The sequence below is a fragment of the Thermobia domestica genome, chromosome 13, assembly GCF_964235325.1.
Source record: "Thermobia domestica chromosome 13, izTheDome1.hap1.1, whole genome shotgun sequence".
NCBI classification, from domain to species: domain Eukaryota; kingdom Metazoa; phylum Arthropoda; class Insecta; order Zygentoma; family Lepismatidae; genus Thermobia; species Thermobia domestica.
Genome location: NC_137466.1, coordinates 71,839,291 through 71,862,985, shown reverse-complemented (window position 1 = coordinate 71,862,985; position 23,695 = coordinate 71,839,291). Strand labels below are relative to the sequence as shown.

The 23,695-nt window shown below is 34.7% G+C and overlaps 1 protein-coding gene across 1 annotated transcript in view; it reads right to left on the bottom strand.

Annotated features, from left to right (window-relative positions):
* The window catches only part of didum (dilute class unconventional myosin), a 295,555-nt gene that overhangs the window by 126,651 nt on the left and 145,209 nt on the right, over positions 1–23,695 (bottom strand). The window contains exon 2 of the mRNA XM_081735899.1: positions 15,390–15,494. Coding sequence (XP_081592025.1) covers positions 15,390–15,494 — 105 coding nt within the window. The remainder of the gene's footprint in view (positions 1–15,389; positions 15,495–23,695) is intronic.

Genomic DNA, 23,695 nt, shown 5'->3' with positions numbered 1-23,695 from the left:
ACAGGGCATGAAAAATAAATAGAAACTTGCCCAGCGGGACAATCGTAAAAGCAATTGTGATATAACTACCTTATTTTGGAGAAGTGATCAAGTTCCTACCTTAATAAAATTATTATTATCAAACCTGCACACGATCTTGAACTATTCAATTACAAAGAATCGTACATATACACTGAACGATGGTAATTGGCTATTACAGTCTAACATACTATAAATATCAGTTTTACTTAAGGTATACAGATGATTATAAAAATAATGGAAACATCGGTAGTTTACAACATGTAAGGTTTTTGTGGTGGTACATCACCTGGAAGTTGTTAGTGTATGTTAGGTGATTGTCTGTAGTATGACAGGCTGCGTAGCACGGTAGCGTGCGCTGAAGCAAGCAGACGGTGATGAAAAATGGTGTACCTTTCGGAGTTTCGATGAGACCTTTTTTTGGAATGAGCGGGTATTTGGCACAAGTATATCTAAGGTGGATAGTGTGAGAGGTGCGTCGCGAGGAACAGTGTCGAAGGTGATTACCTACAGAGCTCGTAACAAATCATATTAGCAAAAAGTAATAACAGACGGAAGAGAAGCCACATTGGAAGGAATCGCTGTGCACAGAACGATTGTCACCAAGGACTGTATAGCGATTCTGGCAAATAACTGAGAAACGCAATCAGCACATGAAACAATCTATTGCGACCATCACATTCCGACACGAGTTGCACAAGTTGACGATTTTCAGTCGAGTTGTAATTTCCAAACTGCTTATTATCACCAACAATGCTTTAACGCCACAAAAGTGGTGTTGAGAACTTGAAATATGGCCTGCCGATAATTGGAAACACGTAATATGGTGCGATGAGTCTTTGTTTCACCATATTTCCAAAAACCAATTCGTGTTTTGTATGGCAGACACCCAAAGATACTTATGCTCTAAACTCTCTCCTCTAGGGTTGCGTATAAGACGAGACAGACTCAATTCTTGTCTGGTACGCATTCTTAGTCTTCTCTCTACGTGAAATATGGTGATGGCTCTGACGCTGTAGACCACCATTTTCTCGCTATCCATTGGTACTGTAATTACATTTACAGGACACATTACTGCGAATGGTTATGTTGAAATTTTAAATGGACGCGTGCATCCTATGATTTAGATAATGTTTCTGACCAACGACCAATATTCCAAGATAACAAAGCGCTAATTTACACTCTTTAAGCTGTTAAAATGTAGGTTTGACGAACATTGAGATGAACTACATACAATAACTTCATGACACGCCCAATTCCTAGACCTCAACAATCCGGAGCACATATCTTCCATTTTCGCTGACGGAATTGACTGCTGCACTACATGAGGACCGGAACAACATTCCTCTGGAAGCCACTCATGATTTGTGTGTGTCAATTCCACGACGAATTAGAGCCGTTCAGCAGGATAATTGTGATGTCACGCTGTATTAAAGCGGTAAGTTGTTTTTTGCTTAGTGTTTCCATTATTTTGATAATCATCTGTATACATACGATGCTTTAACTGCTTCCACATTGCAAACTTAATCAGAAACACGTAAACATGTTTACAGTGCTCTTCAGAACAAAGCTTGTTCGTCATTCGTCTCAGAATCATTACAAATGAGCGAATTTCAAACATGAAAAATAAGCATAACGAATGAGGAACGAGCTTTGTTCTAGCGAATATTGTAAATGTGTTTACATGTTAAATGAAGATTAAGTATGTGGTGTGGATACAATAAAGAATAGTGTGTGAATAGATCGTTATCAAAATGATGAGAACACCTGAAGAAACTAGAACACCTGATTAATTTTCATAGTAACTTTTTGATTATAGGTATTTTACTAATAGTGGCAGGTTTATAACATCTAATTTGAAAGCCTGCATGCATTCCCTAATCTATTATTACAAATCACCCTATTCACTATTGTCAATCAAGTTAAACATCTTTTAATTTCAACCGCATTCCGAATAACCCAAATTTATTAAATTATGTTCTAACTAGCCCTCTTTCTACGTTACTTCCAATGCTGCGATTTTTTCGAACAGATATATATTTTTAAAGCTATTTTCTTTATTCTTCTTACCGACATTCGAATACTGCCAGTAGTTTCGCCGATTAGTCTATTACGCAACAGTCTTTTGTTCCCTTTCCCTCCCTAATTCAAAAAATTCTTCTTCCTTATTTGTTGCAGTATATAACCTTCAGTTCAATAATCGCTGTTCAACTTTTGCCGCGAACTGATTTTATGCTAATTATTCCATTCTCTTTCACATTTTAATGCGTTTGTTTACTACAGAATTATCATGGTATGCATAAACCAGGGTTGGCAAAAGCATGGTTTTTATTGAGAACAAAGTTTTTTTTTTGTTTAAACCCGTTTTTTTAAATCAGGTTTTTTTTTTGTTTGTTTAAATAATTTATTCTATGTATTTATATTAGATATGGACAAGAAATAGTTTGTTTCACCTTGGTGTTATTATGCAACAAGATTATGCTGGAAGGGGCCACATAAGATTAAAGCGGAATCTAAACCGCTTCTCGGCTTACATCCATGAGAAATTGTCCATTTCGACACGAAACCGGGACTAATTGGTCACAAATGCGATTGCCGACTCACTCACGAAGGACTCCTGATTAAAAAAAAAAAGAAAGAAAAGAAAAAGAAAAGAAAAGAAAAGACGCTGTACTGATCTTTACATAGGCCTACTTGTAAATATAATTGTCAAGAGTCATTTCAGATGGACAAAAAGATAAACATTTACACAAGTAAAAAGACAGAATTACATATAAATCGGGAAACTTCCGCCTTAGCCATTGGGAAAATCCTGTTATTACTTTAAATGTATTTGTATGTAAAATTTTAAGGTCAACGTATCAATCACTACGATAAAACTGAGATATTAAATTACAAATTTGGTATGTAGATATCATTCAATAAAATTAAAACAAAGTCGAATCCAAGCTGATGTTGGAAGCTACGTAGGCGGTTGATAAATTTTGCCAATTTCTATCAATATAATTAAGCAACCTTGGCTTCTTTATCAAACAAAACGCATTCAGGCAAGTAGAAATATATAATTTGGTTTCGTTTCGTATGTTTAGGCTTAACAACCTTATGAAATACCAAGGTTATCACGGAGAAGACTTTCGCTTAAAGGGACACCTCGAATCGCTACTTGGTTTACACTTGACAGATGGGTTGTGTTTCGACCGAGAATTGAACACGGGACCCCTTGATTAAAAGGTGAAAAGTAGATAAACGTAATGCAGATGGTTTGATATGTGGAGACGTCACCATGAAGTTCACACGATTTAAAGCATTTTTATTCTTTTTTTTTTTTTTTTTTTTTAAGCTGGTTTAAACCACCTTGATATTCCCTTTCCTTATTTTGAAGTTCGGTTTCAAAGTGACAGTACTAGACGGCATTGTTACGTATCTGTTGAGAAATTTCTCTCTATCTATCTGAAAGTTTGTAGATCACTATAGTTATACCACATTGACTTGACACCTAGTCTTCCGTTCCAGGCGCTGCTATCGGCTGAAGGAATTCCACTCACTTTCGCTGAGACACTCTCGCTTAGCACCAGCTGGAGCCTTAGTAGCCCAACGCGTGGGTGTGTCGAGGGCTAGTTTGCATTTTTGCCACAGCTCAAGACATTTTGGCAACACCATAACTTTCTGTTGCTTTCGTATGGGAGTTAAGATTCGAGACACTCATCTTGCAGTCAATTTTTTCTATGGCTTATTTTTTTTTGGTCATATATTGTGTAGAGTGTACAGTGTGATACTATATCTCCGCTCCCTCTATTATATTCCTTTGAAATACAGTGTACAAGAGAGGAGAGAAAAATCTGATTGAAGATTCGGATTCGAAACGGAAAAACAAAAACAGCTACTTCTATTTTTGCCCACAATATCCCACCTAACATTATTTTAAGTAAGTATACTTGCACCAGGGGCGGATCCAGCGGGGGGCGATCGCCCCCCCCAGAAAAGGAAACTTTCTTGTTTTATATATATAAATAAAATCCATCCAAGAGTTCGGAGCCCTTAAAAGCAGAGTTGGCGTGGGTCAATGAAAACTTGACCCACGACCCACTGACCCACCACCCACCATGACCCACTCTGACCCACCATCCACCGTGACCCACTCTGACCCACCACCCACCATGAACCACTCTCATCCACTTTGACCTACTCTGACTCACCAAAATCCATCGTCATCAAATCTGAACACGATCCACGGCTTCTTCTGAACTGACTAAAGAGTTTACACTTGTAATAAAACAAGACTGTGAAATTGTCACTAATCGGAGTTTGAATTTCTAGTCAATCGCTCAACCACCACTCTGTTACAATAACGGTGGATCTGACCTTTACGATATAAAATGGTAAAGTGTTTGTCAGTGAGAAAATTGAAACAGTTCGAGGTGAGTGGGGGGAAATAGTGTGTGCCTAAAATATACTTGTACTAAGAGAGTATTCTTGCAAGTGTTAATTTCTGAACGCATTCCACAAGAAACTTCTATTCGCAGGAAAATACCCTGTACAACATGGGAAAGATTATGGTTTCTCAGTTTACAGTATTTTTCTCACAAAAGACTTGAAAAATCAGTTGTTCATAGAGTATAAAGGTGCTCGGGTACCCTATGTGAGAGCATCTCCATAGAGTATGATCATAATTGTAATTTGTGTAATCACTAAAACACCACGTTAAATTTAAGTTACAAATATGCATAATTGCAATTATTATGATTATTTATTCAAAGTAGTTTACCTAAAGCAAAGAAGAGACTTACTAAAAATTAGGTACAAAGTTGAATAACACAAATAAGCCATTAGTAATACAAGTATACATTTTCCGTAACTCGTAATTTTCCACCTTAAAACAAATCTGAAATCGGATTTATTTCCTGTTGGTAACTTTTTGGCGGTAAATCATCCGCAGTTGAATGATGTCCATCTTTCAGCCAAGAAATAACTAGCTCGTCTACTTTGAGCATGTCTAGCGGTGGGCCATTAACATAGAAGAGCAACAAGTTAGACAATGTTTGAGCACTTAGTCTATTTCTAATATCAGTCATCTGTAAATTCATAAGGGGAAATCCCCGTTCGCACTCTGTCGTGGAAATTGATAATACTTCTACCCGATTTCTGAAACTTCTCATCGACAATCTACTTGTTAGACTTAAGTCTGATAACGATTTTTCTTGGTCAGGTTTGAAATACTCAGCAAGAAATATCATTTCTCTATCACAATACATCTTTTCTATATCGACCATGTCAGTTGGCAAGGTCGACCATGTAGAACAGAAACTTCATCTACTACGCCTTTGATAGGGAATCTTGTGAATAAATTATCAATTAAAGCCTGATTAACTGATGATTTCTTATTTGTTTATAAATTTAATTTTTGTAATTACACATGAAGGTTTGATACCATTACCAAGTTCCCTCCCCCGTCTAGAAAGCGAAAGGGAACGAGGTTCCTGGAAAGTGTTCAGAGGTGAATGGGAATTTCCCTCCTTCTTCAACTTCAATTACCACACTGCTGTTTGCGATGTGCCAAATTACGATGAATTTTAATTAAATTATCATAGTATTATTATTTCCTTGTTGAATTATCAATACTTTAAAGCGGAAAAAAGGATGAAATTTCAAAGTTTCAAATCAAAGTAAGTAGACCAACTTAAAGGGAAAAAAGTGTAAAATTTTCCATACAATTATGCGAACAATCCAAACTTCAAATTTCCGTGTAATTAAGCTTACAGTACAAATTTTATGCCTATTTTTCTCACAACTTTATGGGTTGATTGCCCTGTGCTGTAAGCGCTCCATAAGCTTCAGCAATTATTATAGCAGAAAGCAATGGATATATGAAGCCAAGCACTGTATTTTTTGTTTCTGATTTTTTTTTCTTAAATAACATCGATCGTTTTCGATCATTTTTACAAACCAACTCACTACCAATTCTCCATATATAGAAAGTGCCCCCTTCCCCACATAAAGGAGAATTTTAAAAAAAGACACATTCTGTTTATTTTCAATATAGAGTTAATACACTGAATTTCAGCTCCGTAAGTTTAACGGCTTGTGAGATACTCATTCTTTTTCGCAAAAATTCGGATCCTCAGTACCTCCTTAGGATATTATGCATTATAATAAAAGCAGTATAACATCTCAATTTGGATTAAGGCCTAACTATATACCAAAAGTAATTTCATTTGACTTTGCAATTTGACCGTGATGATAAGGCACACATAGTTACATTCAATTTTTTATATAATAATTTATATATTACAGTGATTCAAAAATTTATTTTTTCCAGTAGTTAGCTCTAAAAACTGGCAGGTCTCGAAAAGCCAAGTGGTAGTGTAAGTCCTATTGCTATTATTACTATTAAAAATATCAATATCCAAAAGTGCCTGAAGTTCTTTTTTCACTTGGTTAGATATACTCATCTCAGGTAAGTAGACAGAAACAAGTGGAAAAGAAAGGGAAATGAAGGTCTTGAAAGTAAAACGGAGACAAATTTACCAGTCTTCAGAAGATACTGTCTACAATGCAGTGAGCAGAGAGGGTCGGTAGATCATACTGAGTCGGTGGGTCGCAGTGGGTCATGGTGGGTGGTGGGTCGCAGTGGGTCACGGTGGGTGGTGGGTCACAGTGGGTCACATGCTGTTGACCCACGACCCACTGACCCACTCCATCTCTGCTTAAAAGTAGCATTATGACAGCTCACCGCCCCCCCCCCAGAAGTCGGTCCTGGATCCGCCCCTGACTTGCACGCAGTGTTTCAGGATTCTTAAGTCATGAGGTGTTCCATATCTACTTTGCTTTTAACGAGACAATGAACCCCTTATTTATATTTTCAATAATTTTAATAGTTAATAAATATACTACTGTCATAACAGCCTTTTAAGTGTCAGAATCGAAATCAGAAAATTCGAATCTATTCAGAACTGAAATAAGATTACACGTACAAGGATATTTGTTGTACTCACAATAATAGACATGGAGATCAGCTAAAAAAATATTTCCTACTTCTAAGAACCTGTACGTGAAGCTTCAAGAAGGAAAAAAATAACAATATTCCACAGTCTCAGAAGATCTAAAATGAATGTATATTCATGATTCAATAGGGCTGCATTGTTGCATTAGAATTATTAATTAAACAAGCTTACTGAAAAATGTTGAGATCTGTCTGTGATGGGCAACCGTGAAATACTACGAGGACACGATAGTGCTACTATTTGACCGTATGCTGCTTTGCGACACGCGGTTAAAAATAGAACAGGAACGTCAACATGTCACAGCCCACTTAATTATTCATTATGCACTTAACACAAAGGCGGGAACAGAAGTTTTGACGTTTCCTCACGATCGATAAAATCTTGAATAAGAGCTGAATTTGGAAGCCAAGATAATGTTGAATTTAATTCCGAGTTACAGACGGCATCGACCGTAATAAATTATGAAGAATAATAATTCCTGAAGGAATATATATTTTTTAAAAGTTACTTTTAAAAAAAAGTTTTCCAGACTGAAAAAATACCAGTCATTGTAATATCTAAAGTAAAATTTCTACATGGCCAGGAAAGCATGAATTCCTGACAAAAAAAAAAACTGCAAATTATGAGACATTGGTGAAAGACTTCATATTTAGAATGCTATTTACAACAGTACATGATAAATTGCGGATCGCTGTGTTCAAGAGGTAATCAAACATTTCTTTTTCGAGAATTCTCGCAACAATTATAAATGTAAATTCTTAGGGTTAAATAAAGGACTACAATCTTTCAGAAAAGGGAGAAAAAACTAGATAAGCCTGATTATTTAATCGGTTCATACGGCTGTAGTTCAAGCACTAACTTATATACATACTCGTATGCTTAAGAGATATATATATAAAATAATTCAAAAATTATTTAAATGGAAACAGAAATTTTAAAAACCCTGAATAAACTAAAATCTGACCAAGGTAACTATACGGTGTATATTAATAACACTGGTCTACATATGTTTTGTCCCAGACAATTTTGTTTTGATCCAGTTCTGATATCAAAAGCTTGATATAAAACGTATAGTTTTATGCATGCAAGAATGTGTTCGTCAATTTTTGTGATAATTATATTTTACTATTACTGATTTGGAACCTTTATTACAGTTTATAAATTATATGCAGACGTTGTAGGATTCAAATTTCATTAATGGGAAAAAGAGACAGTCTTGCCAGGACTTTTCGCAACCTGCACATTTTCTAGCTGATCACTAGACTGCACAACTGCTCCAATTCTTGCAGGCTCCTGAAGTGATTGCTTGCCGGGCTATCGTTCTTTACGAGTAGCAGCTTTGCTTTGTATATGAGAACAAATATGCTATGCAAGTGCCTAAATATCCAGATAGTTTTTGCCATGTGAATGTTGAAGTGACCTATAGATCTCAAAGAAATAAATAAATTAAAAAAAAAAAAAAACAATGTTACTCCTTAAATTCAAAAGAGAAGTTTCCCGAAGTTGGTGATCAAAGAAAGAATTTCCAAAGGATCAGAAACTAGGCGAACTTTGAAGAAGGGTTAAAGGATTTAGAAAAAAAAAAGTTTCCTTCACGAACTTAGTGGAACCTTTTCAGGCAACAAGGGATGCGACAACTATGATCTATATATAAAGCAGCTACTCAAAGCAAATCAGAATTTAGATTGTAATATAACTCAAGATCTATTTCCTTAACTTTCATTTAGATTTCTTTCTGGAAAACGTCGAGCTTTACGCGAGGAACATTGTTAACACTTTCATTAAACTATTTTAATCATAGTAAAAAAAAAATACTAATAACAGTTGAACTCAAGCATGTTGGGAGATTACTGTTGGACTCCGGAAAAGACGTTCCTCAGACAAAATATTCACGGAAGTTACGAATTAACACCTTGTAAGTGACTGAAATTTTATTAATTTCCTTAGTGTAAAAGCTATGACTGTAAAATATTTACCTGTCACACAAAGATCTTACGTGTTAAAGATAAACTGGTTATTATTTTTACATGAACGCAAGTTTGACAGACAAATCAGCCAATAAAATTTCGAGGAGAGCACAATGTTTTATTTTGAAGACCAGTGTAAACTGAGTTAAGCCTATAGTTTCAGCAAATATAATTGCCTTCATCAGATAATCAGAAAGTGTATGATGAATACCGAAACTGTAAGACAGATTATTAACAGTAAGTGCTTGGTTTGCGAACATTTTAAGTTATATGTAATTCTGAAGCTAGCATTTACATAAAAAACTCTGACTTATGAAATTGCTTTTATATAAAACAAACTTATCCAACTAAGAAAACATTATAGTAACATGAAGACAACCACTAAATGTTAATGCACACGCAAACTAACAGCTTCAGAAGGAATTTGCTTGACAACACGACCCAAATCTAATTAGTTTCATCATCATTGACTCACACATATTATAGAAACTAAGAATTGAAAAAACAAGAGAAATGAAAATGAAAGTGGCAGCGAAGAATGGATAAAAAGGATTAAGAAACTAAATTGCTTTTGTTGCCCATTGTAATCATCGACAAAAATAAATAGTGTATCTCAAATGTAACGTGTACAGTCTTGCTCAAAACATCTAACCATCGACCATTTGAAAAGGCCTGTACTCTTATCCTCAATCGGAACTAAATCAAACAAATGTGGTTTTCTTGGATTAGATCTTTATTTAAAGACAAAGTACTAGAATTTCCTACGTACGTCCCCAGAATATTGCCTCAAAGCAAGGTGGGTGACTAAAATCTTGTGGAACACAATTATACATAAAATATTTTCTTTCGTCGATCAGTGTACAATATTTGTTAAAATATTTTATTTTACCCTGTAACTTTGTTTATATGGAAACCATTAATTTAGCTTACAAATCGTCTTTAAATATGGGAAGAAAGCAATACTTATTGTAAAATTTGAAAAATGAAAAGAGAAAGATCCCGGTGGTGATCGCTTGTAGCGCCAGGTTTTGTAGTGATAAAAATAAAAAAATAGACAGCGGGTTTTGGGTTCACATTCCGTCTGTCCCTATTTATTCCCTTGCACCACCGTTAAAGTCTTCGTTCCCCGAACTACAATGGTTTGTGACTCGATAAGGATTGATCTCACGGTTAGGAAATCCTATCTCCCCGCGGTGTCCCAGGGCTTTAGGGAAATAAGATCCCTCTAAAACCGTGTAAGCAAATGAAACTTGATATTATTCGCATACGTATCCTGAATTCACATGCTGCAACGCTGAAAGAGAATTTTGCTCTAATGTTTGGTTTGTGTGAACGAACTAGACTGACTCTCACTTTCCAAGTGGACTGAACAATAATAGTAGTAAGAAGAATAAAACCAGAAAATAAACGAATATCTAGAATTTAGAATTTAGTTGAAAATTCTGAAAATCAGTCTAATCCTCACTAGAATCGAGAAATGCTTATATTGCCTAATTTGCCTAACAGATCCTTTGGAAACCAATGATATGCTTGAGGTTTGGGATACAACTTGTTTATGAAAGAAAAAGCTTACGAATTTGATTAACAATGTAATAAAAGTTTTAATGAGCAAATGAAAACAATAACAAAAAATGTTTTCTAAAAAAAATTAAGCAAGCTGAAGGTTAATATTGAATTTTGGGTTTTCTGACAACAAATGTTCAGAATAAGGCATAAGGCCTTAACACAAAAAAAAAAAATCAATTTAAGTAAATTACATTGAACTATGTAGTGAATGAATTGTTATCATTAACCTGATAATAATAAACAATCTGTGGAATTTATGTTTATAACCAGTGCTAGATGCAATCTTACATTGTTTACATTTTATATATATAGCTTTCCTGATTTACATAGATATCATACCAAACTGGTTAAATTACAATTTTGCATTTGAAAAATACCTAATTATTTGACATCGCATGTTAAGTATATAGTTTACGTTGATTAGCTGATTTGTTTTGACTATAACCTTTTTAATATTTACGAGATTAAGATATTACATAGCTAGACGGAATTTTGAATATAATAACCTATATTTTATTCGGGTGAAAACTAAGTATTGAAATGATTTAAAATGAGTTAAACTAGTTGAAGTAAGTGGAAATGAGTTGAAGTAACTTGAACTAAAATAAAATAAATTGAGAAACAAGTCATGACTTTGATTTTAGATTTGTGGGAAGTATGAAAGAAACATAGAATGATCCAAAGGAGTTAAATGAACCTACTGCCTGACTGCTAACCATTTCTAATTATTTAAATTAATAACTGAGAATGAGAATAAGTGCACTAAATATGCACTTTGACATTTACCTAACAAGCATACACTATCAAATACATAAAATCAATGAGCGTAGCATTACCATTTCGTTATGCATAAAGGCTACATATATATACTCATATTAACACAAGTAGAAAATTAATAGACACAAACATATATAGATATATATATATATAAAATCATAAGTAAATACATGCATACATACATAAAAATCAAGTAACATATGAATATTAATAATAAATGTCAAGACGTCTCTCGAGATTTTTAATCTGAATATATTGAGTTTTTCGTGATTTTTCTCTTTATCATTAATAGGATTGGTATACGGCCGGACATTTTCATGTATTCCTCTATGTTTGTTCGTCTAGTTTATGCGCATAAACGTCTGATCGCTCGATTGTTAGAGGATCAGACTGACGTAATAATTGCGGCTTTACTTAGCCTACTTCGTATTTTTCATCTATATTCTACCTGACTGTACTAATGTCGGTTCCGCTTTATTTATGGATTACGTATCTCCAACCAAGAAAATGATTAATTGCGAGACTAGTCGCATATACATCATAGTTACTAATTAATCCTTTAGTTCTCTTACGTAACATATATTTGATGACTCATTACAATATTATTTATTAGAGTTTTACTAGTATATAGATCGAAATAGACTCATTTAGTACGTTCACTTCTATGCAAAATTACTTTACAAACACTATAATCTTTGGACAATTGAAGCAATGTCTTGAATATATTTTCTAGGAATATCTATTATGTCTTGTTCAAAATTATCTTAAAGTTCTCATATTACATGTACATAGCGCAGATGATGCATTTTTACTTCATACAAATTTCCATATGTTAAAGGAAATACTTCTTTCATCGTTAAAGGTCTACAACCCGTCATTCGATCTACTTTTAAATTAACTTTCTTTATATGTTATCAAAAAAAAATCTAAGTGACAAATAGAGTGATGGCCTAAACTACTATCTCCTTAATAAAAACAACGACATATTCACTAAAGTCACAGAATATATATATATATATATATATATATATAAGTATCATTTTAAAAAGTATCTCTATTTTTAATAAGCCTTGCTCAAAAAGAAAAAAAAAGAGTTCTAATTGTTTAGCAATTACAGTTCGAGTTGGAAAATCTTTTCTCCACGCGGTGTAAATACATTAACAGTTTTCAAATAGTTCCGACTTTATATCGCGAACGTCTTGCATTTTATTCAATGACGAAAATTTCCCTTTTGGAATCAACAAAAAAATAATTTGGATGGGTCCTACCTTTCGTCGTACACACTGCTCTCACCACCAAGCTCACCACACACATACAGATGTCCCTGCGTTTACTGGCTTCCTTCTTTCGTGAGAAGTGTCCTGGATTCGGAGTTCCTCTCTTCGATTCCCGCTGCGTCCTCCTCTCAAACTGGAAGGGGCGTCGCTCTTGGGCGTCTCCTGATCCATCAAGGTGGGGCTTCTGTTGGTCCATTTCTGATAGGATGCACTCTCACTAAAAGCACTTTCAGACGTCACACTGCACCAACATCACTCTCGGTGTTAAAAGTGTAGTGTTACACGGATAAACAGTGTTTATTGTTTTTAAGCATTGTGTATAATACTTCAAAAACTGATTATGTATGATTAAAAACTAGTTCAAGTGCTTTCGGTGCGTATGTAGGTTATTCTAATTGTCTGTAATACCTCGTGATTATGTTTATAAGTACGAAACTCTGTCACTCAAAAACAATGTTTGTAGGCGTTTCGCGATCTATATATATATATATATTAGCAGCGTTACAAAGTTTATATATATATGTTTATATATATAAATATATTTTGAAGAAGATCAATGTGTAGGTTACTATGCTAAGGAAAGATTGTAATTTCGTACACTCGGCTTCGGTGAGTTTAGCCGCACATTGTTATTGTGAACTTAACTTTTGATTATGAATGTAGTGTGTGTGTAAGTTCCGGGTATGTTTTTGTGTTGCGGTGGTACGCTGTTTCCCGGTGAAGAATTATTTTACGACTGACTTGGAGTTTTGAATTTTTAGCCTGCCGAACTTTTTGGATACGCCTCTAACGGTGTCTTCGATTTCGTCTCTGCTCTCTTATTCGTTAACTTATTTTGGTGTCCTAAATTTTGATTCTCTTGGTCTCCGCCTATTTACGGTTTTCGGGCGTCGTTTCTCTAACGTACGTGCTTCCTTCAAATTTCACATGTTATATCGAAAATTTTTATGAGAGTTGATTTGGCTCCTAGTCGTCTCGTGCATGGTTTTGGACCATTTCACAGTTCTATGTTAAAATTTTATCTTGGTTCTGAGTGGCGACATATGGTCTATGCTGTGATTTTGACAAATTCGCAGAGATTATATTTCTACTTGGATTCTATTCAACGTGTTAGGACTTTATTATTTTTCTCAATTTCACAAAAAGATGCTAAAAGCTGTTTTGTTCTTCTTTCTTGCTTTCACGCCGGGAACTCTGCTGTGTGTGGTCTACGTATGTGGCTTAGGCAGCGGTATTGAGAGACAATGGAAGGGTCTTTCAACTGTCCTCGCCGCACGGACAGGTATACAGAAAAAAATAAAACATCTTACTTCTCGGATAGTAAGGGAAAATAGAGAATGTCCTTTTCCTCTTTAACCCTCCAGAAGTCGCGCTGAAAAAGTAACGCGAGTAGTCGCGCGCGGTCAAAAGGACCGCACGAACATAATGTGTTGCAAATATCGTTCTAAACATTTTTTCTTGTATTAGAAACGTAATTTTGTATATTTTCTGATTAAGAGGGATTAAAATATTTATTATTATAATAAGTTTTACAGTAGTAACTATTATTGGAACCTACTGTTAGACATGTACTGTTTTTTTTTTTTTATTTCTTATTTAGAATAAAATGTTTTTTCGTTAGATAGATAACTAAGCACTGGTTTTATTGAAAATTTTAATTCTGATGACGATCCTTTGTTTTTGTCAACTCTTTGGCCCGTCTAAAATTTGAAATGCAATAGTAAATTACTAAAATAAATGCTATATACACATAACAATAAAACAAAGCTTCAAAGCGCATATTACATTCAATAATAGCTCACTCGTAGCTAAGCGGTTAGCATACACCCCTTTGGCGTGGAACTTCCGGGTTCGATTCTCGGTGGGAGCTCATGTGGTTCGGATCCCACGTTAAGCAGTAGGTCTACGTCTTACATAGCCTTGATGCTCAAAGGGGCGCTAAATTGAAATCAAATCAAATTTACATTGAATTATTTTACGGTCCTATTATTTTGAAACCACCTATTCATTGAATTATTTTAGGTTATCTTGAAATTTACACTGTTTTACACTTCGTCGGCGCTTATTTCGTCCTCTGTTGCTCTGACTACATTCGGGGAATCGCTGGTCATTTCTGGGTTTGAGATCTTCAGACTTGCTCGCAGAAGCCTCACTTCTACATTTTTTTTATGATCTTCCTCAGACAAAGCTTCCACTAGATGATCTCGGCTGATTTATCCCGATAGTCCATTCCTAACATTACCCTCCGTTCTTTTAAGCTGTTCATTTCTAATTTCCTCTTTTTCCAAACTTGAGATCATTTTTTTAACTTTGTCGACCTCTCTTCCATCTATTAAAATAACATTTATACTTATAAAGCTCAAAACATCTCCAAAGCAAAGGTCACGTGCAGAGCGTAACACTGAGAAAAAACATTACACGGTTAGTCGCGCGCGGTGGAAAGCACCGCAGAGTCACTAAACAGTCACTAGTAGTTAAACTAAACAACGGATAAGGGAGTAATTGGGCAGGAATGTTCGGGAAGGTGAGGGGTAAGATTAGCTAGACGGTGGCGTCTGTCGGACAAACAGAGTGGACACACGATAAACAATAATTTCCTTGCGGTCCTTTCGACCGCGGCGCGACTAATCGAGGGTTAAACAAACAAAAATGAAAATGAAAATTATATTCACTAATGTTCATAATTATACGCAAAATTGGGTTTAAAAGATTTATTTAAAAATTAAATAAAAATGGTAATGATGCAACTGTCACATTATTAATAAATATTTCCAGTGTCTTACCTCTCCATCTTCGGATTCAACCTTAAGCACTCCACTCTTATAATCTTCTACAACTTCTGCTCCTATCCATACAGTCTCTGGGTGAGGAATCCACACACGAGCTCCCTGTAAATATAAAGAAATATTTTTTTTAAAAAAATAAATCTCAACATTAAAATTGAAGAGAAAGGCAAAGTTTATTAAATGAAAGTCAATGACGACTTCCACTGTAAACTAACTCACTCATTGTATAGCTCAGCGTTTCCCAACCGGTATGCCGCGGCACATTGGTGTGCCGTGAATGGGCCGCTGGTGTGCCGCGAGGAATCGAAACAAAATTATGAATTTTATAGTAATCAAATTGCAAAACGTAGGGAAAAATGTATATTTGTATTTTACATTACTATGAACTTCTATTATGAATCTACAATTTTAAGTTTCATACCGGGTTACTGTTCTGTATATTTCTATTGGTGAAAAAAATATAGTTGTTATAATTGTTATGACCATTATTGCTTCTTTATTCTTGCAGACTATTTCGTAACTTGAAAATTTAAAATATCATTCAATCCTTTCGACAAATTACCTACATTTGTGTTTTAAAAGTAAAAGAGATTTGTTTGTTTGTTCGTTATTTAGTGATCTTCCTTCTTAGTAAAAGGTTGGTTGGATACAGTTTTTAAAAAGAAAGCGTATTTTTATAAACTAGAGTCCAATATTTCATTGCAATTGTTTTCTATTTTTAAATCAGAATGAAAAATAAGCATAATGATTTACCAAGGGGGAAAAACACTGAAAGAACTTTCTTCTCTGCGAGATCAATAATCACAGAAAAAATACCACTGTGTTTTATATTTACAAATAATAATATCTATAAGTGTGCCGCGAGAATCCAAGTAACACCCGTAGTGTGCCGCAAGTTGAAAAAGGTTGGGAAACGCTGGTATAGCTTAAGAAACGCAAAGGTTCAAACTAACTGAAACAAAGACCAGTCAGTGGATTGATCCTAACCTAAGTCAATATAATCAGGATTATTACCAGACAACTTACTTTCTTAAGATCCAATTTTATATGATTATCCCATCATCATCTCGATTTATCCAAAGATATTCTCGTAATTAAGAGAGTCCATTTCACAAAAATAATTGATGGACGATTTACAAATAGACGATTGGTTGGTTGGATTCAGTTAAGCGTCTCTTTCAGCACCAAAGTTATATGAGACGTAGACCTACAGTTTAAGGTGGAATCCGAACCACCGTAATACGTCCAATGGTCTCCCACTGGGAATCGAATGCGGGGCACCGTGCACCAAAGGCGCGCGTGCTAGTCATTAAATTAACATGACGGACTACAAATAGACGCGTAAATTATATAAATAACCATTAACACATTTCCATTCATATTAGCAACTGTTTGCCTTTGTTTCAAGTCGTCCAATCACAAGATACGAAGAAAAGGCATGATCGCAGCCGTAATACAAATTAAGCAACTTAATAATTCATTCTTATCATGAAATGAGAAAAGAGGACAAGAAAACTTTGATTTAATGTTCCATGAGTGGTTATGTCCTTCAGAGTAAAGGAGATTGATAATTATACCCTAATGAAAGTGAGTTATGAAATAATTGGTGGAATGCTAATGTGAAAAACGGGGAAAGCCCGAGAAAAACCACAAGATATAATTCAACACAAAATGACGTGTCCTGAGATCGAACTAGATAACTTTTGCACCAAAGTGAGCGCTCCACCATTGCACTACCAGCCCCTGTGAAAAACAACGAATATATACCCAAGTATTAAGTGATACATGTGTTTTAAGATGTCACTACATCAAGAGACTTTTCATGTAGTGAACTTCAATGTAGAAAGTCGGAACTAACGCGACTAAAGTTGTTAGAGTCCACACACCATCCATCTAAAAACCCCTCTAATTGGATAGGTCCTTCGTGCGCTAAAGTAGTCTATCATGCAATTTATTTATAAATATTCTGAACTTTTACTCTTCATATCAAATAATATACTAGAAATTTATTTTTAGATGAAACGAGAACACGACAATAATTTTACGAAAGCAGATTACAAAATGCAGCGTGTTGCTGTACAGCCACATTTACACGCGTAATAAATAAACAGTAGTCTTTTTCGCTCACAAAGGGTTCTGACCAGATTTTGTTCCAGTTTAGTGTCCCTTTCAGCAGCGAAGATATACAAGACGAGGACCTACAGCTTAACGCGAGATCTGAACATCATGAGCTCCCGTCGCAAATCGAACCCGGGTTTCACACGCCAAAGTCGCGTATGCTATTTGACCACGTAGAGCTCCCTCGTGGCTAGAGTATCGACCCCCTTCTATTTTTCTTGTTTCACTCATAGTTCACTAATTTTTCATGCGACCAACTCCTTTAAAGATGCTTGGTTAACACAGAGCTACGACCCCCAAAGAAAACCGAATCCAGAACTTGGAGAATCAAATGCACGTACTAACTATTGATTTAATTTATATTACGAGCCGATCCGACACGTAGCATGTTTACCACAGAACGTAGGAAGGAGCTGGTCCGTTCATTCGTGAAGAATGCATTCTTCTCAATACTATTTTGTCTGATGTTACGTTCTAATAGTATAAATTTGCTTAATGCGAGCATTTAGAGTACACAAGTCGAACAGAGAACTAAATGTATGCATGTCTACTACATAATTCCATACTATGTCTCAGTCTGAAATAAATTTTTGAACTCAGCACTTGGCTCGAGACGGGATTTTACCATGAGAGTTCCTTTAAAATGTGTATCCAATCGTAAAGAGTGAAGAGGATTCAAAACATGCGTCAAAAGTAGGGATCTCACAAGCCCATTGGAGAGATTAAACTTAATATATAAATTTCTTATTTAAAATAACGGACACGCGATTCAACATTTTCGAAAATTCAACTTCTAGGGCAAGAAGGTGTCAATTTGTATGAGATTTCAATTTCCCATTTAATGAATATGGCAAAGGATGAACCGTTTAAAATCAATTTCTGAAAGTAACTTGGGTCGAGCTGGGGTTTCATCGTTACACTTTGACCGAAATGTGTCCTAACGAAAGGTGTTTTGTTAAGAGAGAGAGAGAGAGAGAGAAACAATAATGGATGCATGGCTTGAGATGAATTTTCGAATATAGCTTGGGTCAAGCTAAGTTTTTATAATTTCATTTAGATTCAAATCCGCAACGTGAGGGGATAAAGCTATTTCAAAAATATACCTTTCAAATATTCTCCAAAAACCTATTCTTCTCGTGCGAAGAACGGGCATTTCAGATAGTCTTAAGCATCTGGAGCTAGACACTCCCCGTGTATTGCCGTTCTACAACATCCGTGATGAATATATAGTGCACATTCCAATCTTCCACGATAATAACTCCCGTGTTCACAGGACTCAAAGCGTTTATACATCCTTTGAAGAACATTCAGTTACCATGCCACAGCTGGTCTGGCCTACAAATTCAGATTTAAATCCAACTGTAAATCTTTGGGACTATCTCGGACAGCGAGAGAAATGCAGAAATAGATGTTGGTAGAACTACAACTATACTAATGAGTAAGTGGATTCACATCGATGTAACACAACAGCAATATCCTGTGAAGTCACTTCGTAACAAAATCCATGAGGTTATCCAGATCAGTAGTGGTGTTACCCGTATTAGTAAGTTCTACAGGTGGAAGAACTACTTTCACACTATTCTTCATACATCCCTCTTAATTCTGCTTTTCCGAAACCACGAAAAATCAATATTTCGACATTCATGTCCATGATAACACAAACAACCTTCAAATAAACAGAACTGGGTTCAGAAGGAGCTTTCATGTAAATCACTAAGGGAATCTCATCAAGAACGAAGGCTGCTGATAATTGCTTTTCTTGGATTAGATTAAAAATCTATTAAAATCAACTTTCAGTAATAATCAAATTTGCCTAGATAAATGGAAAGGAAACATTAAAGACTGAAAATAAAAAAAAATAAAAATAAAAAAGCTTGCAATATTACATGTTATATTATTTTCAAAATATATATCAATTTTCTATTTCAACGGAGATGTTTTCCATCAACAAAACAAATATTTGATTCTCTTTTATTCGCTAGAGTTTCATGATAAATTCGTTTATTGCAATGGAAGACCCGATGTAGCAGAAAAATATATTTCGCAAGATAAACACATCTCCTGTGACTAGCATGGAGGTGAAGGACATCTGCAACTCAGCTGAGTTGCCTCATATCGATTACAGCAAGGGAACAAAGTGACTTGCAGGAACACTTGTAGTCTCGTAATGAAAGCAACAAACTTTATCCTATACAACCGGCACAACAACGTTCGCTATTTTTTTTCTGCTCCTACCACGCTATCTCGTACCTGAATGTATAAATATATCAATCCAATCAATAATCCGCAACATATACAGCAGTATGTAAATTCAATGTTCACAAAATTGGATGCTTCACTTTACTCCACCCCCAAAACGTATCTTTTACATCGCAACATTAGATACTCCACTCTACCTCGTCCCCTCAAAACGACATTTGTATCTATCATAAACTACAGAAGTTCTGAGTATCAGTTTAAAAAAGAAAAATATTTCTAGGATGATGTTTCGTTATTACCTACAAATATTGGCCCATTTAGCTAAGTCAATTAAAAGTTCTAGTACTTTAACTAAAATTATGTTGTACATATTTAACTAAGATATTTTGTTCCTTTTGTACTTAACGAATAATAAGCAAAACCTGTATATTGGCGCAGAGTTATTCTGAAAATACCTTCGAACGAACAGAAGTTTCAATCTTGATTAATTAAATATTGCCTATTCTCATAAACTGAATAAAACACGAAAGCAAAACCAAATCAATAGAAGGAAAACTGAATCGTATACGTGACATTATGATTACTTCGAGCAACATTTTGCTCACATTACAATTTCTTTTCTCCTTGCCCCCAAAATACTGAATAATGGGAAGAGCTAAAGATTCGCTGCAAGAATCTACTTAATTTTCAGTTTAAGCCTCGGTTTCAGTTCCATTGTTTTCATTTTAACTTTAAAATTTTACAGATTACATACATCCCTATACAAATTCCAGGGAGAACGAAACCACCAACCCATGCTTCTGCCAGTAATTTCCTACGATGCAATTAATTTAGGAACCCCTTCTGAATTCAATTTGCTTGGAACTGGAACAAACAAAACCACTTAATTCCTGCCGGTGCGGTGGTGCTACCTAACAAGTCTAATTGAAGTAAGAAAATAGGTATACACTTATTATGTTTGCATTATTTGCGTATAAATGCATCTGTTACGAAAATGTATAGCTCATTTAATATTTCAGCAATGTTTATAATACTATAAATATTTTTCTAGTATTAAAATAAGTAATTAATCCATACACTTCGTTTCACTTCTAGTACAAACAGTCCGAAGTTCGATTCCACGCCAGGTGAGCTTGTGATGGGCAGCATGTGTGTGTTTTTTTAGTACTCTCGTTTCCTCCCACATTCTCACTTCAATTATTCTTCCATAACCTTTCACTTTCATTAACCACCCGTCTTCTTTAGCCCACACGGCAGTCATTCGTCTAGGTTAATATAAAGGGAATATAAAGAAAATATAAAGAGAAGTAACTTTCAAAATATTACTAGAACTTCATTTTGAATGTTATATGTATTACCGTGACAACAATTGCACAAACATGTAACTATTCGTATCACAGTGGTTTCCAACCTGAGGCGCCCTCCGGGGCAAGGGGCAAGACGAGCAAGCCAGGGGGGCGGTAAGCTACTGACAGAAATACGCTACAGTAGTAATTACAAATACGAATGTTGTAACAAAGAGACGTTAAATTAAATACCGTACAAACACAAAATAACTATTTAATAAGAACTATGGTTGCATTAAGAACAAAGCTGGTTTTAAAAAAAATAACACTGCACTGCAATAGATGCGAAAGTTTTCATGGAAAATAAATATAAATTTGTGCATATTATTATTATTATTATTATTATTATTATTATTATTATTATTATTATTATTATTATTATTATTATTATTGAAGAATTCAATACTGCATCTGAAAGGGCACGAAGTATACAATTTTAGGAACCATTGACATTCCTTCTGCATATTTGTGAGAATCTGAAGTGATTACTAACGAAGTCCCAAATGCAGCTCCAACAACAGCTGAAAACAACAATAACAATAATAATAATAATAATAATAATAATAAACAATATTTTTAAGAAGTCGAGCAAAGTCTATATAGTTAAGGGCATTATTTCAGCATTCGGTGAAATTGACGAAAAGATCTAGGGGAGGAGGGGAATTGTCAGAATAGCTGGCCATACGATTAAAATTCGAGATATTCCATTACAATATAAGAGCGCTAACCATTCATCCACGATCAATGAAGAAAAAGAAATGAAATGAAATGAAACTTCTAGTTTTACGTCCCACAATTACGTGCTATACGCTAAAGGAAACTGGCGATTAATGAAAATGACTGATTATAAAATAATTAATGGAATGAGAATGTGGAAGAGAGGAAAAATATCGAGAAAACCCATGGACACGATGCTCACTATAAACTAAATGCTGGACCCCTCGTTCTACTAGTGATTGTGAGTCACATGAATGCTGCTATTCTGCTTGTAAGTAAGTCCTTAATACTACATTTCCTTTTACTAAAAATTAGCCCGTATAAAAATTATTACAGAACATGAGGATACCTACAATTACCTTAATTACAAACAAGACTGCTATATCACGAAATTAGGTCTGTTAAAGTAGAGCACCGTTGTAATCAATACTAAAAGGGCTGTCTAATGCAATCCTCGCAGTTCGGTTGAAGTGGATTCTCGTGATGATACGTATAGCGTAATGATTGATTTCGTCGAGTTTTGAATGACATTTTCGTTTGAAGAATTTAATGGAATTCGCACTCAACATAAAAAGTTTATTATTAATTAGTAAACAATGATAAGCTATAGTACAAAAGGAGATGGTTTTTGCTTCCTGGACAAACGACATATACATGACTAGGATAATGAAAACTCAGAGAATCTACGCATTAAAAAAAAATCACTATTAACACATCGAACTGATTCTTATTTTGCAATGCAACCATTGTACAATCTTTTACATTCAATAAAATATTGATTTACTTCTCATCATAAACATTCTGCTGTCACTGTCACTTCTTGTGTAACCGATTCCATGCAATGTTGTCCCTTGCTAATCTCTTTCCAAGTAATTAACTGTTTAATCCCGACCATTAACTGAAAACATCTTTTTTTTTTCTTTATTACACCCATAACCACATACATTAGAATGTAATCTCTTCAAAATAGTATATTATCAAGTTTCTTCTCCACGTTTTAAATCATCCACAATATTCTTATTCTGCTTTCTCTTTTCTCCCAAAACACTTCATTACTTTTCCCCATTCCTGCCTACATTTTGAAGGCTTATTTATTTATTGGCCTATTTTCCACACAATTGGTATTCCCGACTACGTATACAGTTGTCAAAATTACAAAATGATACACATTTTTTTAACAAAATCTTACAAGTACAGAAAGACCACAATAAAATTACTTTTAAAATATATACATATATATTTTATATATTTGCAACAGAAATAAATACTGAAATAATAATAAATACAGGATATGTATTGTTTTCATAAAACTCCTTTATGAAGTAATAACATTTATTTACTAAGAAGTTATCAAGTTGCAACTTGAACCCAAAATATGTTTTATTTTGCTTTCGAGACTTAGGTAACTTATTGAAAATTTTGATACTTAAGACAAATCCTATTTTCGTTTCATAAACGTTGAGTATCCGAATAATTAGCACAAATGAGCTAAAAGGGGGCAAATGTCCCACCCAAAATTTTGAAATTTGAGATCCAAAAGGCAAGAAGAAGTGCACCGAATTGAATAAAATTGTGCATAGATTACTGTAAAGTAAGGAAATACGGGTTTCGTATTTTCCTGAAAAAAAAAAAAAAAAAAAAAACGGTTGAGTGGGGCATGGACCTTCTAAACCGTTGATTACGAAATATCAAAGGTGCACATAAGTATACGTCAGAAGTTACTAAAGAGTATGGAGAATTGCAACGAAACTTCGTATCGAGACAATTTGCAAAACAATAAATGAAACGAGTTTTAATTTGTGCGGAAAAACAGTGATGGAGCCTAGGTCCCTTCCGAAAGAAAGTAAATATTACCGTAACAATGCAGGAAGGAATGGACCGAAGCAAATGAAATTGTGTGTAGATATTGTATATAACCTATGT